The sequence below is a fragment of the Liolophura sinensis genome, chromosome 10 (genome assembly GCF_032854445.1).
Source record: "Liolophura sinensis isolate JHLJ2023 chromosome 10, CUHK_Ljap_v2, whole genome shotgun sequence".
NCBI classification, from domain to species: Eukaryota; Metazoa; Mollusca; class Polyplacophora; order Chitonida; family Chitonidae; genus Liolophura; species Liolophura sinensis.
In genome coordinates this window covers 35,775,719-35,794,680 of record NC_088304.1, presented here as the reverse complement: position 1 = coordinate 35,794,680, position 18,962 = coordinate 35,775,719, and the positions used below count along the sequence as shown (strand labels likewise).

Genomic DNA, 18,962 nt, shown 5'->3' with positions numbered 1-18,962 from the left:
ATTTACATTTAGATACACTGTGCTTTGTACTATGTGGACTTGATACATTTAGATACACTGTGCTATATAATTTGTGGACCTCAGTACATGTCCATTTAAATACACTGCGGTAAATACCAACTGGGCCTCGATAAATGTACAATTAGATACACTGTGATACATACTATTTGGGCCTTGTCACATTTAGATACACTGTGCTATATACTTTGTGGACCTTGATACATTTAGAGACACTGTGCTATATTCTATGCGGACCTTGCTACATTTAGATACACTGGTCTATATGCTATGTGGACCTCGATACATTTACATTTAGATACACTGCGCTACATACTATGTGGACTTGCTACATTTAGATACACTGGTCTATATACTATGTGGACCTCGATACATTTACATTTAGATACACTGCGCTTTATTATAGAATATTTCACTTACATGACAGCAGGGCCCGGAGGAAACCCACAGCTATCCGCTCACTGTGTATCAGTGTATATTATAGCGTTGTCACTCCTCTAGTTTTTATTATCTTTGCTGTAGCCTTTTTGATCTCATTTTTAATTCATTTCTGCCGATGCATTCAAAAATACGTCGCATAATCTTATGAGTCATCAACAGTGTCACTTTTTTTAGCCTTTTGGTAAGAAGTCGCTGAGTCCGCATTCACTGTGTATCAGTGTATATTACAGCGTTATCGCGAGATAGACATAATTATCCAACTTCAAATCAGCAGAATTAGATTAAAATTAATCATCTTCATTTAAAAAACAATTATCTGAATATCTGAACTAGAAACTGTGCTAAATATACATTAGATCCGCACGTTTTGAAATTTCTTAAGGACAAACAATGCCATTGATATATGTTTGTTTTCTGTTTACATTAATGGACCACAATCGCTAGGTCACTGCGACTGTCCAGTCAAGCATTTATGCCAGGGATATCGCGCGCTCAAATCCATCACTCGCTGCATTGATTACAGTGTTAATCTATGGGATTTGCCACATACAAAGCGAAGCGATGTGGTTTACTCTAAGCACCCCCCACGCCCTTTCGTCAACTTTTCGCCTGCGGATAGCTGTGACTTTCCTCCCGGCCCTGCCCGGTTTCCTAAGACTATAATGACTATAATGCTGGCCGCCGTCATGTAAGCGAAATATTCTATAATACGACGTAAACACAAACAAAATAAATAAGTCAATAAATAAAAACATTTGATCGCTGTCACACCAGTACATTGCAAAGATTATTTCTCACCTTCAGCAACACGACATTCTATTTGCATTCTGTTTATACTACACATACCTAATTTTTTTTCCTGTAAACCATGGGTTAATCAGCATAAATTATAACATAAGCGCCTTTCCATTTTCATACAGAAAAGTCAACGTCACGGTGAAATATATTTAAAGAGTTGTGCTTATATGTAAAAATATGTATCAGATATGATTAAATATCTTCTAGCCTAAATATCGTACTCAGCTAAAGTGCTTGCATCAGGTTCACATAGTATAAAGCACAGTGTATCTAAATGTATTAAGGTCCACATATTATATAGCTCAGCGTATCTAAATGTATCAAGGTCCACATATTATATAGCACAGTGAGGAAAGGGAGTCAGAGCAGATGAGAAATCTGCTACCTCCTAGCTCTGGAATGGACTGAAGTGCGCACAAAATTGCCTTGGCGTCCGCAGTAAATACAGAACAGGAATTTGGAAACCGAGTTGAAATGGTTCTGGGCCCAAGGACTGTGGCAGAAGCCACGCCATCACCATTCTTGGAACCGTCAGTGAATATGCGGTGATAAAATGGATACTTTGAACACATATTACTAAACTCCTGCTGGTATACTAAAGGGTTGGTGGAAGATTTCTTCAGGGAGGAGAGCGAGGTATCAACCTGAGGCTCAGGACATCTTCCTGGATGCGTATCGGGGTGATAGTATCCAGCCCAAGTCCAGCTGCTTGCACATGTTCCTGGATGTGGACACCCAGTGGAAGAACAATGGATGGCTTCTGAGCATATAAGTCTTTAAATTCCGGATGGAAGACACAATCAAAGGCTGGGTTGGATGGATTGGCTCTAAGCTTGGTGATATACTGTAAGGATAGTTTAGTTCTTCGAAGCTCCAGGGGAGGCTCTTTTGCCTCAACCTACAGACTCTCCACAGGAGAGGTACGGTAAGCACCTAAGCACAACCGTAGGGCCTGGTGATGTACAGTATTGAGTTTCTTCAACTGGGAGCGTGACGCACCTCCATAAACACTGCAGGCATAGTCTAGCTTAGAACGAATCAGTGCTCGATAGAGCTGAAGTAGGGTTTTACGATGCCCTCCCCATTGAGCACAAGAGACAACCTTCAAAATATCAAGCGCCTTTAGGCAACTAGCTCTGAGATAATTAATGTGAGATTTAAATGTAAGGTGCTTATCGAAGATCACCCCAAGGAATTTTGCCTCTGGCACAACCTTGATGGGGGACCCATCAAAATACCTTGGGGTCTTCATGGGGGAAGTACTTCCGACAAAAGTGTACACAGTTAGTCATCGACTTGGAGAACTTAAATCCGTTCTCCAGTGCCCAGGCATGGATTTTGTTAAGACAAATCTGCAGCTGTCTCTCAATAGTGTGCATACCTTTGCCTCGACAAGAGATACCAAGATCGTCCACAAAAAGGATGCATTCATACTAGGAGATAAAACTCTGGCAAGGCTATTAATCTTAATGCTGAAGAGAGTAACTGATAAAATGCTGCCTTGAGGAACCCCCTGATCTTGTTCAAAGTAGTCAGATAGGGTAGCCCCAACCCGAACTTGGAAATGACGATGGTCTAAGAATTTACGAATAAAGTCAGGAAGCCGACCTCTGAGTCCAAATCCATGCATATCTTTCATAATGCCATATTTCCAAGTAGTGTCATATGCCTTTTCCAGATCAAAAAAGACAAATACGACATGGTCACGATTAACGATACCGTTCTTAATAAAAGATTCTAGACGAACAAGGTGATCAACAGTGCTGCGATTCTTTCGAAATCCACATTGAATGTCGCCTATCAACTCATTAGTCTCCAAAAACCAGACTAAGCGATCGTTAATCATCCTCTCCATAGTCTTGCATGCACAACTGGTTAAGGAAATAGGACGATAGTTATTTGAATCGGTAGAATCCTTTCCGTGCTTTGAGATGGGGACAATAATAGCGTTTTGCCATGAGGCAGGAAAATTCCCGGAAATCCAAATGGTATTAAAAAATCCAAGAAGCACCCTCTGGAAGGTGTCGTAAAAGCTGATAGTGGATATCATCTGGCCCTGGAGTTGAGTCATGGGCCTTGCTAAGGGATGCGGATAGTTCATGTAGAGAAAATGTAGCATTGTAGGATTCTTCATTTGAGGATGTAAAATCAAGAGGACTTGCCTCGGTCCGTTCCTTGTTACGCTGGAACTGAGGCAAGTAATTATCTGAAGACGAATGGTGCGCAAAAGAAGCGCCCAACCTATTGGCTATGTCACGTTTTTCTGTCAAAGAATTATTCCCGTCTTTAAGATGATTGACAGTGACATTGGATCCCTTGCCTTTGATGCGTTGGATCATATTCCGGAATTTTGACATAGGGGTACGATGATTAATCTTAGAAACATAACGTTTCCAAGAGTCACGTTTGGACTGTTTGATAGTCCTCGAGTACGCCTAGCATCGTCTAAATTACCGGGAGATGGTCTACATCGGTACACGCGCTCAGCACGTTTCCTGAAACGCCTAGCTCGTTTAAAGTCCTCCGTGAACCACGGTTTCTTAATACGGGGAAGCACACAAGATTTCGGGATACATTTGAAGGCTACATCGATTAGCTGATCCGAGAATAACTGGATAGGATCAAGTGCATCAAGAAAAAGGTCGCTAGTAAGTGTTTCACCACACAGAACAGCAAAGCGGGGCCAGTCTGCTTTATCATAACTAAAGCGTAGAAGGGAGGAAGATACCGGCTCCTCAAGGGTAAGTATGGTGGGGAAGTGGTCGCTTCCGCACAGATCATCATGGACGCTCCAACTGAATTCCGTCTTCAGCCCTGCATCAGCCAGAGCTAAATCAAGGACTGAATAAGTGCCGTTTGCAGGATGAAGGTAAGTATGTGTGCCATCATTTAAGACGCATAGAGAGTTATTAGATGTAAAATCCTCCAATACAGAGCCCTTCTGGTTACGTTTAGAGTCACCCCAGAGAACACTGTGGGCATTAAAGTCACCCAAAAGAAGACACGGTTTAGGTAATTGATCATATAAATTTTGCAGCTCTTGTTGGTGAAGAGTAGAAGAAGGTGGTATATAAATAGAACAGATTGTATACTATACCCAGTGTGATACGCACCGCCTGCAAATCGGTGTTCAGTGCCATTCTATTGTGTATTACACCCTGCCTAATCAAAAGAGAAGAACCCCCTGATGCCTTTCCATTCGTAGACGTGGCAATAGCGTGATGCGATACATAACCTCAACATTGATAACTAGGATCAGTCATCAGAGTTTCCTGCAAGCTTAAAGCTATAGGATTGAGGTCTTGAGCTAACATCTGGAGCTCTGCGAGGTTACACCTCAATCCTCTACAGTTCCACTATAAGATCATTGTAGTATTATTAATATTTATTTGTTCTTTTTCTTTTTCTGGACTTTTTATACATCGCTGCCCTACACTCAGCAAAATCCTCCTGTGACAACGTTATCAACTTCCTCTGCTTTTTAACCTTGTCAACTTTAGAATCACGTCGCAATCTGCGATAATACGACCCCAGGGATGTTGAGACAGGTACGAAGACCTCACCCTTGCCATTGGTATAGGCAGGCAAGTCTTCGGGTGCATCCATTTCCGAAAGAGATTCCTCCATATTGGATTATCCACCAGCCCTAGACATATCAGATTGCTGAGAGCTTCCCTGAGGATCAAGACAATCTGCTATATCTCTAGTGTCTAACTGTGACATTGTAGACGGGTCAGGGTTGAACGCGCTACCCCATAAGGACGGGCTCTTACCAAGTGCACCTTTGGAGGGCGTCACGCCACTGGGTTGCGTCTCCTTAATGCAGGATGGCGTAGTATTCGAAATTTCTGACGATCTAGGGGGTCCGGAGGTATTCAAGATTTGACTCATACTGACAACCCATTCCGAACTATTTGACGTCTGAGATGCCTCGCAAAGGCTCTGGGGCCCGCCTACTACTGGCGATTCGCTTAACTTACTGACCTTGTAGCATCAATGCGCTTATTTCGAATCTTTGTGTTGGAGGACATGGAGTTAGTGACAACTTGCCACTCTCCAGCTTCCTCGTTATCAGCAGCAGAGTTATCCAAAGTCCCCTTATTTTGTTGACTGGAAGGAACAGACTCGCCAGAAACCCCAGTTTCCATATCATCCCCATGTCCCTCACTATAATTACCATCATCATCTCCTCGACCTTCATTCTCATCTTTATTGTCACCTTCAACTTCATAAACATTACTATCTTTATCATCATCATCATTATCATTGCAATCGTTATCGTCATTATCGCCATTGTCATTTTCATCGCTCAATGGGCAGTCCTTTTGAAAGTGGCCTTCCTGTTTACACTTGACGCATTTATCCTTTAAAGGACAGTCGGCCTTGAAATGTTCTGTGCTATCACAGATGTGACAGGCACGGACCTGACCTTTGTGCCACAAAGGAATTCTAAAATTCCCAACCGAAATTGATTGTGGAATTATCTCGGTCACACCACTCATGTAAATACGGCTCATACCATTCTCAAGTGACCTATCAAAAAGGTAACGGCTGACGTGATGGGACCGTGCCATACCGGGACATCAAACCTCGAATGGTGTCACCGGGCACCTCGATCGGACATCGAGATCTAACCAGGAGCCTTTGCTCCTCCACATCATATATTGGACAATCTACCCCTTTGAATGTGAAGCCGCTAGCCAAAAGCTGCTCCTTCACAGTTTGCGTAGCCACTGTAACATTCCAGACATCTCTAGAGACATTGATTAGTCCCTTTAAGACATTAGGCCCACTCCCCACTAACTCCTTTAGCCGATTGTGTACTTCAACCAGTTGTACACCTCCCTGCATTACAAGCTTAAGGCTTAAAGGTCTATTTACTCGCCCTGCCCACAACATTGTGGGCCAGGGCGAGAACTACTACCCTAAAGAGAGGACCACAACTATGCGTTTGGAACAGTGTGGATGCTGAGTGCAAAATAGATACGATATTACAAAGTGGAAACGCACTAAACTATGTATAGGCTATTTACAGAGAGGCTAGTGAATACGTCCTGCCGCTAAGAGCGACAGAACGTAATGTCGCACCACCCTCAGACTGGGTGACCACTCAACAAAAGCTGAGAGCACAAAGGCTAGTTCCACGGCCAGCCAGGGATCGCATTGGTTCCGGTGTTAAAGCCAGGAGATTTGCCACATACAAAGCGAAGCAATGTGGTTTACTCTAAGCACTCAGATACCCCCCTCCCCCTTCGCCAACTTTTCACCTGCGAATAGCTGTGGGTTTCCTCCGGGCCCTGCCCGGTTTCGTAACACTATAATGCTGACCGCCGTCATGTAAGTGAAATATTCTATGATAAGACGTAAACACAAACAAAATAAATAAGTAAATGAATAAAAAAAAGGCATTTGATCGCTGTCACACCAATTGCAAAGATTATTTCTCACCTTCCGTGACTCGACATTCCATTTACATTCCGTTTATACTACATATATCACATTTTTTTCTGTAAACCATGAGTTAATCTGCATAAATTATAATATAAGCGCCTTTCCATTTTCATATAGAAAATTCAATGCCACGGTAAAATATATTTAAACAGCTGTGCTTATATGTGAAAATATATATTAAATATGTTTAAGTACCTCCAAGCTTAAATATCGTACTCAGGTAAAGTGCTTCCATAACCAGCTCACGTACCCTTTAACCCTACTAACAACATCACGGTCAAAAATACGAGTATCAGTTATGTTCGCCGTCTACAACTTTTGTGGAGTGGACTATTCTCCACGATGTGGATTTATCGTGTGTGAGGCACATCGGACAATTTCTGTCAGAGATGGGTTTACGAAAAATCTAAATCGTGGAGAATACTCTCCAAAGGGAAAATATGACTGCCTTATCAAAATTTTGCCCGCTATTTGGTCTTAAAATTCCCAATGTGAGCAAATCAGAAGCCGACTGTGGTTCACTAAAATCCCTGATTGAGAAAATGTCAGGTAGAAAGCGCTACGGATGTTCCAAATGCCAATAGGAAAACTCACAGCGTTTAAGGAAAGGAGCTTTGTTAAACCTTGTATAGCATACAGCATATAATGCATTAGGCCGCTTCAGTGGGCTAATAGTTAAACCGTCCGCCTCGAAGTAGGGAGACCCGTGACCAAACCCTGGTCGGTTCACGTAAAAGACTTTAAAAATGGTGTCGAAACTAAGCTTATGGAGTTTAACATCATGAACTGGACAAAGTGTTCTAATTTGATTTTCTTTGCAAGAATTTGAACTTAGAAAATATCCATGTGTAGAGCTTGTGTTGTTACGGGTCACTAACTAAAGGTAAGTTTGGTAGCGAGTGTGACTTGTTTTACAGATATGTGAATGTAGGCGACTCCCTAAAAGAAACAGCCTATAATTTAATTGCAGTGGCATGGTCTGAGCAGTGTATAACTTCGTTTATTACTGGAGTTAGTTATACACCCCTTATCACGGCTGTGTTCAGAGAACTTGGGAATACAACAGTGAAACATTGAACAATACTCATGTTTTTGATAATGTACATCTATTACATAGGTATTACAAGGGAACAATGGCCAATTTAATATTCCTGAAAGCGTTAATAAAGTTATTTCCTAACGTATTGTTCTAAACATAGCAAGTGTATTTATACTCAGTTAGCACCACGGTTTATACACGACACTGTTACATAAACAATAACCCGACTCTTTTCGTAAGCCGTTTTCGGCGACTGTGTCAAATTACCGGTGATTTCTACTGATATTTAATCAACCAGTTTGACATAAGGCCGTTGAAAATTATTTTAGCTGAGAAAAAAGGGCGATATCACGTCATGACGAAACCGAACGTGCAGACTGTGATCAGAAATACACCTAATTTAGACACCCGATTATTAACGCAATCTGTATATGACTAAACCACATTATATGACGCTTAGGGAAAGAAAGTAGGCATTTCAGATTAGACCACAGCTCCGCCACTCGACGCACGTACATATACAAGTACAAGCCAGGCTGAGGTGATTCGCCTTCATTCCGGAACCGTTCAGCGAAAACTAGAAACTGAGAACTCAGGCGTAGATCACACACCCCGTCCACCACACATCACACGTGGAGTTTTCGCAGTAGGCTGAGCATGGCCAGTGGAGAGTTCAGGTAAGAAGTCTGTTTTCTTTCTCAACTCAAAAAGCAGTGCATCACGGCAAACATTCTATTCATAAACTGGCCTGTAAAACATGCCGAGCCTCTAGAAAAGTCTTACAGGTATTGTAATTCGTCATTGTTGCTGATAAAGAAAGTAAAATCGGTGAAAGCAGAAAAAGCCACGACCATCCGCAAGTTGCTGAGAGACCTTTCTACTTACGACCGGAGAGAAATCCAGCATGAGCTGAACTCACAGCGACCGCATTGGTGAGAGACTCCTGGCTCATTGCGCCTGTGCGTTTACCACGTCGACCATGGAGTAGCAACCTTTCATTATTTTTTCACCGAATGAGCAAAACGGTTCCCAAATATAGGCAGATTTTGCACTGTAGAATATCCTCATAAACCCACCACTGAAACTATCTAAAATTGTCTTACTTGGTAAAATTGTCTGGAGTCGGATTAAATATAATTAGACGTACAGCAGACAGGGTAAGACCAGAGCAGCTACGACAGTGTGATAGCTGCCAAATGATCACATGGTCCAAAAGGTGCAGTGATGTTACTAGCAATTTATTAGACGTTTTGAATTACCCATAATGCTGCGTTGTCATCACAATAACATTGAACAGATCCAATGATAAAGTTCTGAGGTGGATTATGTTGGCTCCTCACTATAGCAATAGTCAGGAACCTTACCTCTGATATCGCGGGGAATCACGTCACCTATCACGTAGAGGGCCGTCCTCACTGCAGATGTAGTAAGGCGTAATACTGATGGGTGCTCGACAGTCTATTCTGCAGAGGCGAATTTCCATGACGCCGTACTACATCAGCTGCAGAGGCTTGTCATTTACTTATTGATATAATTGTTCTTTAAGTCTTTACTCAGGAATTTTTCACTTATGTGATGGCGATCGGTATTACTGTGCAGGAGGATTAGGCGAGGGCCAGAAGAAAAATCGTCTGACCTTTCACACATGTGGATATTTTTATTTATTTATTTATTTTTTTATTTTTTTTTGTGATTTTTTTTTTGATTGGTATTTTACTTATGCGACGGCGGCCAACATTATGGTGGGGGGAGACCGGACAGACCCTGGAAAACCACAACCATCCCTAGATTGCTGGCAGACCTTCTGACGTAAAGCTAGGAGGAAGCCAGCGTGTGAATATATATAATGACTGGGCTACGATAAACATCCTTTCAGGCAAACTGATTTTGTTGCTCCACTTTCAGGCCATTGCTGTTCTTGGCTGCAATCGGTTATGTCGTCATCTCCGTGTCATCACAGACATCTTCACGGAATACCGCCCGTCGCATAGAGCATATCTCCGTGGGTGACGCCGGAGTATGGGGCATCAACAAAGAGGGTAATGTCTTCTACAGGATCGGGACATTTCGGAGGGAAGACGTCGTCGGGCGATCCTGGCAGCCTGTGGACGGCCGAATGAAACAGCTAGAAGTAGGTCGTAATGTCATTTGGGGTGTTGACGGGGCTTTCGGTGTTTTCATCAGGGCTGGGATTATTAAGTCGAACCCTGAGGGTTGTGCCTGGGTACAAGTCCAAGGAAGGATGAAGCAAGTCAGTGTCAGCAGAAAGGGGCACGTTTGGGCCGTAGACGTCAATAACGACGTGTTCGTGCGAGTTGGTGCAAACATAGGTAACCCAGAAGGGGACAAATGGAGTTACGTTTCGGGAAAGATGGCCCAAATTTCCGTGGGAATGTCGGGGGTTTGGGCCGTTGATGACACTAATAGAGTATTCTACAGACAGGGCACCTTTGGAGATACCGGAACAGTCGGAACTGCCTGGACCACTGTGGACGGGTACTTCAAACACGTCACTGCCGGTGAGGGTACTGTGTGGGGGGTGACGATAAACAACGATATCTTCAGACGCATGGGGGTGACTCGCCAGAACCCGATAGGACTCCGATGGGAATACGTCCCCGGAAAACTCAAGCAAATAGACATGGGCAGATTGACCGTATGGGGGGTGAACAATGAGGGGAACATATTTACCAGCTTTATCTAAACTATCATCAATCGTTGAAGTGAAGTTAAAATCTATGAGTGACATCTCAGAATCAGACCGTTATGAGTGTAAATTATTAGCAAATATTTATAGGAAAATCAGTAATCTGACTTGCAAGAAAATTTCTGCTGAAACCTAAGTGTCTTTCTTTTCAAAGTTTCCAGCCGAATTAAGATATTGCACATCTAAAGAGACATACCGACGAAAGAAATGGGTTACATTGGACACATAACTAAATCTCCTGGGCCTACATTGCCAAAAAATAGGAATAAAGAGAATTAGAAGGTGAAATCCGTCACCGGTGTTAACTGTCCATCCAATGAGATAAGATGTAACCTAGGATGCGCAAAATGAAACGTTCACTCGTGGATCGCACCGGTAAACAGTGTGATAGGTTTAGCGCCAATATTAAGTCCAGTAAAAAAATCTACGATCTTCTTTCCTATTTAAGGTGCATTATAAAGTATTCGTAAGTACCAACGATCTGTACGGCAGAAATGAAGTTAACTGTTAGGCCGCGTAATTACAACACAATACCCTGTTTTATATTTCATATTTCGCTGAACATCTCCCGTCGTTTAGTAAACAAGGGGACCCAGTCAAAAAAGTCACTCTTATGCCATACTTCTAACCATAGCGACTTGAGTGAGTTGACGGTCGAAGGCAAACTCCATATAAAACTGAACATTCCATTGAAATTCCGATACATGTCAGCTAAAAATTGGTAGTCTCATCATTATACAGATGACGTTTAAAATAAAATGTAAATTAATATGTCTCTTTAATAAACACAAGAGTGTGTTATTGGTTTGCTAATCATTCTGAATCTGAGTTTGAACCAACTCATGTGACATGATGCATGTCTTATCTTTTGCGTGCCTGTCGCCTGTAATAAGTCCTTATAATAAATCACGCTTTATAAACATGTGTTTACTTGTACCGTTATATTTACTTACCGTTATATATATATATATATATATATAGGCTTTTGGTAACATGTGAGTTTCCATCTAGGTGAAAAGGTTTCCACCTCCAGATGAAAAACGGTTTCCACCTGGGTGGAAACCTTTTCACCCAAGTGGAAACCTAAGAAAAAGTTACAAAAGTTAGGAAAAAAGAAAATGTGGCATATGGGCCACTGTACGACATGGAACTGATTGGAACTCACATATAATGGCTGAAGGATTTACTCTGCATACGGATGTTTGGGATTTGCTTTGATCTGTGGTCTTTTCAATCGGATTTAGGGATGAATTTCCAGAAGAAACCTAGGTCAAGTGGAAACACGAATAGAGCCTCAGTCCAGCCACAGTGTTATGGTCTATTACAAGGATGAACAAGGTGTCAGTCAGTGAGCAAAGTGCGCTGCATCTCACCATGAGCTCGCTGGTCGCGGGTTCAGTACCGGCTTAGGGCGGGGATTTGTTGATTATCCCACACTCACTGTTCACATGTGACAGCTAACAGTTGATGGTGCTAGCTGGGCCGTTGATCCAGTCTTACAAGGACGTTCCTTAAAGATCAGTTGTCTTCTACTGATGAGGCGTGCAGGTCTGTACGTCAAACATGGAAAAGTTGATATGCAACGCCAAAAGTGGGTGGTTTACTCCGTGGTTTCCACCCCACTCCACCCATGAAACTGACTACCATCGAAAAATAATATATAAACCCAAATCTACCGACAACAGTCAAATCTATGAGCACACTGCACCGCTTTGGTGGCTTAGTGGCTAGAGCCTCGAAGTCCGCCTGTAGACCCCCGGATCAAACCCTGGCCTGGTCATACCATAGACTTTAAAAATGTTACTTGCAGCTGCATCGCTTGGCGCTCCGTACTGAGAGACAAGGAAACATGACTGGTTGACCCTGTGTCAGTATGGTGTGACTGGTTGGAGTGTCATGTCTGGTATATGTAAACATATCAAATGACTTCTCGTAATCATATGACTGGAAAATTGTTAAGTACGACGTTAAGCGTACATACGTACATACATACGTACGTACATACCAAACACTGCAACGCCGATTTTCTTCCGTGCGCTCAAAGTACATACTCTAAAGGTGGATAAAATGAAAAAAGACCAGGGAAGGCTGTATCTGTGCATCATCAGATTGGCTGTTTTAATGCTTGGGTTTCATTAAGTATTACATGAAGAGATTTCACAAAACTGGGCTTGGGTTGAAACAAAAATATCAAAGTTTCTATACTAGTACCAATTTTAATACTGAAACACTAAACATCCCATTATACCACAATATGGCCAATAAAGCCCATTTTTCAATCCGAACATTTAATTTAACTTTTTCATGAATCATGAAAGGAAGAGGAGATATGTTTACACGCAATATTCTTTGGACCTTCTCGTCGAGTTTTCTTTTTCTCCGCCATCAAGACTTATGTAACTCCATGTCAGGGTAAAATGGTTTATCAATTACATTAAAACAAAGCTGTGTTCCCAGACAGTCTATCCACGCTGTTCTGTTGCACACTTGAACATTTCTGTATACCTCTGTTGTATTAATGTCTATTTATACATGTATGAACACCATGAAAACAATCCCAATGCAGACATGTCGGCCAATGTGAGCATTTATTGGTTCTTTCAGCCTAAGTAAATTGCACATTGTTGAGCAACTTCAAAACTCACCAGAAAATATATATAATTTTAAGAAAGATGAAACTTCAATAATGCACTCTGCAACAGTCTCAAACAATGGTTTAAGCGTCACTTTAATGACAGCTGAACGTGGTATCAAAGTTCATGTATATCAGAAAGCCTCTGTAAGTTGACAGTTGCTCGTCAACGTAACAAAAGAATAGGAAGCAGTTAAAATGACATGTTATTCTCTCGTTCGACTTCCGGTCTATAAAAGCCAGACTCTTCCAAGCCTTCGTATTCGGACTGTCCACCGTAGAACAATCGTCTGCGCAGCGACAAGGGGCGGCGATCAGCTGTTAACAACTCTAGCGTAGATGGACTAGGTATCTGCGGGACGGCCGTCGTTCCCACTACTTTTTCTGCTGGGGATCTTAAAGCAGCTGCCTTAAGAACAAATCTGTCAAAGAGTTTCACGAGTATCTCATTGGCCAGTTTCCTCAAGAGAACTTCCGTTTCAGACATAGTGGAAGTCTGTTGCGGTATGGGAGTGGCCATTAGTGGTGCCTCAGTCACAAATTCTGCGCCTCCCGTCGTACTATCTACAAACGACTTAACTTTTGACATATCCGTGAGCTCTAGTAGTAGCTGTGCTTCTGGGACAGTCATGTCATTACCTGATAGCGTCGTCTCTCGATGGCCTGTCAGCAGCGCATCTCCTTGCTGCATGTTGATTCCTGTTGAATTTGATATGGTAGAGTTATCTCCCGTTGTTGACGTGTTCTGGTTCCAGTCTGTATTGTACATATCTTTGAAACTCGATCGAAAACTAGTTTCGTTTGGACTGGTCGAGTAGTTTCCTGTCAAGGGTTGAGTTGAATTGAGCCACATGTCAGTAGTTTCGTTTCCGAATAAAGTCTCTGAAAAATACAAAACCGAAGGCGACATAAAGGTATAAATAGTTGAGAATGTAAGATGATGTAAGCATAATGCTCAACTCTATTAAACTGTGGTACAGAAGCGATAACTACCTGCAGGAAAATATCTCATTTTGCACGAAAACAGTAGATGGGATAATGAACGAAATCGGCGAAGCGTATAATGGACGAAAATAATAGTGCAGACAGAAAATATCCAAACGTCAACCAACAAGTCTGTATTGATAGGATGTTCATACCTGTAACCGCAAAGCAATAAGTATATAAAATTACAATGGAAACAGGCACAAGCCAGGTTGTAGGGCGAGCAAATCATCTGAACAGAAACGTCATAGAAAATATAAAATGACAAGAGAAAACTAATTAAAGGATTAGATTTTCTGAGCCTCACGGTCCTGGTTAGCTTAGAGGGAAATTTGGGCTGACTCCTAGTGAATATATCCACCGCCATGGAGTTATAAATCTAAGTGTAATGCGAAATACATCACGCGAGATCATTTACCTTGTACACAGCCACTGCACTAAATCCGCATTTAAAAATGGCAATCTAGTTCATCTCATGTCATGTTAATATCGGATGAAATCTACAGCCCCATTGCGTTATGTGTATTTTTCCTCTCTAGCTTGCATACACATTATTTCACTTTATTTTTCCCTCTCAGTTGTAAGTTCCGGCAAATACGCATCTGTTTTGTGTTATAACAAGCAAAATAATGCAAAGAAAATCAGTATTTATGCATGACAAAACAAACTATGACCTTAGATCAGCGCGATATTAATACAATAAATCTGTGTTCAATTTTATGTAATACTTTCTGCATTCGTGTAGTCATGCTTAAGCTAGGGGAAGTTGAAATTCTGCACCACTGATCGGGCATATATCCGTGTGTCTATAATGCATATTCATGAATACTGAATATATCTTCAAATAGTGTGCAGCCAGACGTGAATAAACATTACCACAAAGTCCCGCGCACAGGTGTATGCGCACAGGCTACTTCCTGTTGCATACATGCATCAATCGCATCTCCTTACTTTCATAGTTAAGCCCGGGCAAATTAAAACCGCTCTATTACACATACGTGTAATTATTATTTTACATACCGGTAATGTATGGCGCATTTATTGCATGGTCACCCAATGACTTGGTAGGAAAAAATCGGATTATACAGGCATCAAGCTTGTTAAACATATTGTAGACATTTTCCGCAATAATCCCGCTAAATTTAAACATGTATGCTCTCTTTTTAAGTATGTATTTGTGTTGTTGTGACAAGTCTACTTTCGACAGAGGTTCTACATGTTAAACTGAACCCCCCATCTTGTATTCTACGCCCCTGTCCTCTACAAATCAACTTTCAATTTGAAATTTTGACGAGGCCATGAGAAACGCCATGTTAGAGAAACCGGAAACACAATGCCCCGTTACTCGTACACTCAAAAAATCTGAGTGATGCTAGAATGTATTCTTTTACTTTAACGCAATAATTTGTTATATTCAGCATAATATCCTGCTAGTTTAATACAATTTTTATGTTGAATTAATAGAATATGTGTGTTATATTTAACTGAATAATCTGCTTCAACAGAAGAGTACATTCTAGCATCAATTAGACAACAGATATTCCTGTTAAAATAAACCGATTAATTTTTTTGAGTGAATTACACGCACATACGACTAAGAAGGAAAACAGCGTTCGCATGACGTCAGCGAGAATAGCTGCATTCTCAAGTTATAGAAATAACGGGGGTTTGACTGGATAATATTATAGTCTATTTCTTTTAGAGAATCGCTTATATTCAGCTGTCTGTAAAATCTGTCACACTCGCTAAAATTCGAAAAAATTGCCTTTAGTCAGTGGCACGTAACAACACAAGCTCAGCGCATGGATATGTTGGAAATCTATATTATTGCTAAGGAAATGAATTTAGGACAATTTTTCTAATTCATAATGTTAAAATCCATAATCATAGTTCCGACTCCAGGAACTCATTACCTCGGATGACGTCATAATTATTTAAAAGCAAGCTGCATGCTGAACAATTGGCGTATAGAGTAATTTGTTTTACAAATGGTTACACCACAAAGCAATGAGAACATCTCCACGCAATAACACAATCTACATTACTGTCTCAGCCAATATACTACATGTCATTTTTCTTTATAATTCTTAAAATCCAGCTCTACCATACAGCCGTGAAATAAAATTCATTTATTAAGGTTATATCATACTACAACGTCTAAACAGTTTCTAATATGGTGGTGTCAGTAACAAGATTTACAGTTAAGTCGATAGCACTTTAGGTAACTGGTGTCGCCCTCCTTCAAAACACATTGAACTCTGGTCAATATCCAGCATGCCAAATGTTTTTGAATAATTATGACATCCCCATGGCAATGGGTTCTTGCCATCGAAAACTAGTTTATGGACTTTAACATTATGATTTCGAAAAAGTGTTATAAGTTCATTTTTCTTGAAATAATATAGAATTCCAACATATCCGAGTGCAGAGTTTGTGTTGTTACGTGTCACTGACTAAATGCAATTTTCGTAGCGAGTATGACTGATTTTATCGGGAGCTGAATATAGGCGACTGGCTAAAAGAAATAGACTTTAATTGCGCTTTGTATTTTTTCAAAGTGCGCTGTTCTGCTTACTTTGAACTGGGACATCTCGTTGATTTAACGTCACAAAAATGGAAACATATGCTTTTGTAATTTATGTGGAATCTTTTATCGATACATGTATACATTTGGCCTAGTGATGACTTTTCTATTAATACACTGGAGGCTCCATTGTTACCCATACTAGTTTCAACAGTTTCACGAGAGTTCATAGCTGTGACCGACCTTGCTCTCAGGCGTAACCCTTCCCCCTGTGAGAAGACCTTATGCTTCCTGGAGCCGTTCAAAATTCTAATAAAAAAAACCTAACATTTAAAAAAATCTCGCAAATGATCACATAAGGATTTGCGTTTAAATTTTTCGCATATTTTACCAACAGCGTTTAACTAACTAACCAAGCGTACAGAAAACTTCGGCATTACATATCTTCCCTTTTTCTGTAAAAGCACTCTATACATAAACACATTATACATTAAACAGACAGCTACTTGACTTACCCCACGGGACTTGAGTGTCGTTTACTGGAATAACAAGAGCGCCTGTTATTCCACATAACATTAGTCCGTAAAGAAGTTCTGGAAGAAGCATGGTGTCCGTGGAACAACGGGATATCATCTGAGGTAGGTACTAAAACCAGGACTTCGAGCAAATCAGGGAGCGACCATTGTTCTTATATAGATACCTCTGCAGATGCGAACCCGTATGGCTAAGGTTACGCACTACCCTGGAATTACCTGTTGTTGCGTAATCCACTTCAACAAGGCTCTTTGATTGACACGTTTACGTAACTGACGATAGCAAGGAGTGCGTTTTGCGAAGAAAGTCCTACCGCGAACTGGATCAAGTCATAAAGGTACAAGGCAAAGATTGTGAATTTATTAACATAAAACTTTCTTTATGCTCTGTACAATAAATATGCATGAAGGCTGACTTTCTCTACCTGTGGCGGTAGTAATATTCCCCTTCATAATCAGATTGTTACGTTTCTACATATGTTTGCCCACATAAAACACAATCACCATAAATTAATGTTCGGTATACCTAATCCTGACATCCATATACATAGTACCCAGGTGGGATGGCAATATGGCTATGTCCAGGTTCAACAACCTGTAGACGGTAAACATACTGTATAAAATGGGGAGGCAGTCGAGCGTTGTAATTCATATACACACCTGTCAAACTTAAGCGTTATAATGTGATCATTATGCCCGAATATTCATACTCCATGTGACGTATATATGTTACAGACGCTGTCCTTTCGCAGTTGAATAATAACAGAGAATAATTTATGTATTAATAAGAAAGCTCCGGATGGCCGCATCGCCTCAACCGCCATTTTTTCCATGGCGCAATAGGTTGTGAGTTCGAATTCACGCAGACATCACAATTTGATACATTCGTTATACGGGCTTTTGGGTACTGGTAAATATTTCTTATTCACGTTATGTAATATGAATTTCACGTGATTTACTTTCAAATACAGACACGGTCATTCAATTGAATAAAATCGAAATTGTTTTACTCATTCATAAAGATAAAAATTTCATTGTATTTATTTAATGGAGATTACTAAGGGATTACAAGCTGTCTTCCGTGAATTTCACGGATGACAACAAGAGAGGGCCCCGCATTTTCATCGGCTGAGGTGGCATGGTAAATAGAGCATTTGTCTCGTAAACTGCAGATCCGGGATTGAATCACACCTAAGACTTTAATATCGACAATTGTGGCATAACTTCTCTAGGCCATCAGTATAGAGGTAGGAATGGACCAAGTACACACACGTCTGCATGGTGTCAGAATAATGTGGACTACATGTATGTGTCACTATATACAGTATGCCGAGCGGGACGCTATTCTTAACTATATTCTTAATAATCAAAGTTAACACAACATCCATTAATTTTAAGGAAGGACGGGGTATGGGTAAGTCAGAATGACGGGGGCGAGCTTACTTAGTGTTCACAGTATTGTAAGCTCACTAGAGGTCTAATTTCTCAGGTATCGTTAACCCATCTGTCAAGCCGTCCTCACTTCTCTCGTTTTACTCTCCGTGCAGCAGTGTTTTACATTGTATGCTTGTATAAACCAGGATTCTGCTGCTCGACTAGGTGTCCCCAAGCCTTGCTCCCTTTGATTTACTTATTTATTTGCTTTGTGCTTTACGCCGTACTCAAGAATATTTCACTTGTACGACGGCAGCTGCTCCCTTTGAAGTGCTTTCATGTAATTTTTGATATGATGATAACACAGCATTTTTATTTATTTATTTGATTGGTGTCTTACCCCGTACTCAAAAATATTTCACTTATACACGGCGGCCAGCATTACGGTGGGAGGAAGCCGG

The 18,962-nt window shown here is 41.1% G+C and overlaps 1 protein-coding gene across 1 annotated transcript; it reads left to right on the top strand.

Moving 5' to 3' along the window:
* Positions 1-8,404: 8,404 nt before the first annotated feature.
* On the top strand, positions 8,405-10,451 carry LOC135477169 (perivitellin-2 31 kDa subunit-like). The gene is made up of 2 exons (XM_064757324.1): positions 8,405-8,424; positions 9,653-10,451. Exons 1-2 carry the CDS (start codon positions 8,405-8,407, stop codon positions 10,449-10,451), a joined length of 819 nt encoding a protein of 272 aa, XP_064613394.1.
* The last annotated feature ends 8,511 nt before the right edge of the window (positions 10,452-18,962 follow it).

Bases quoted from the DNA above. Each gene is read 5' to 3' on its own strand.
- LOC135477169 (XM_064757324.1), top strand. From the start codon at position 8,405: ATGGCCAGTGGAGAGTTCAG. The intron at 8,425-9,652 runs GTAAGAAGTCTG...CTCCACTTTCAG, and splicing joins ATGGCCAGTGGAGAGTTCAG to GCCATTGCTGTTCTTGGCTG.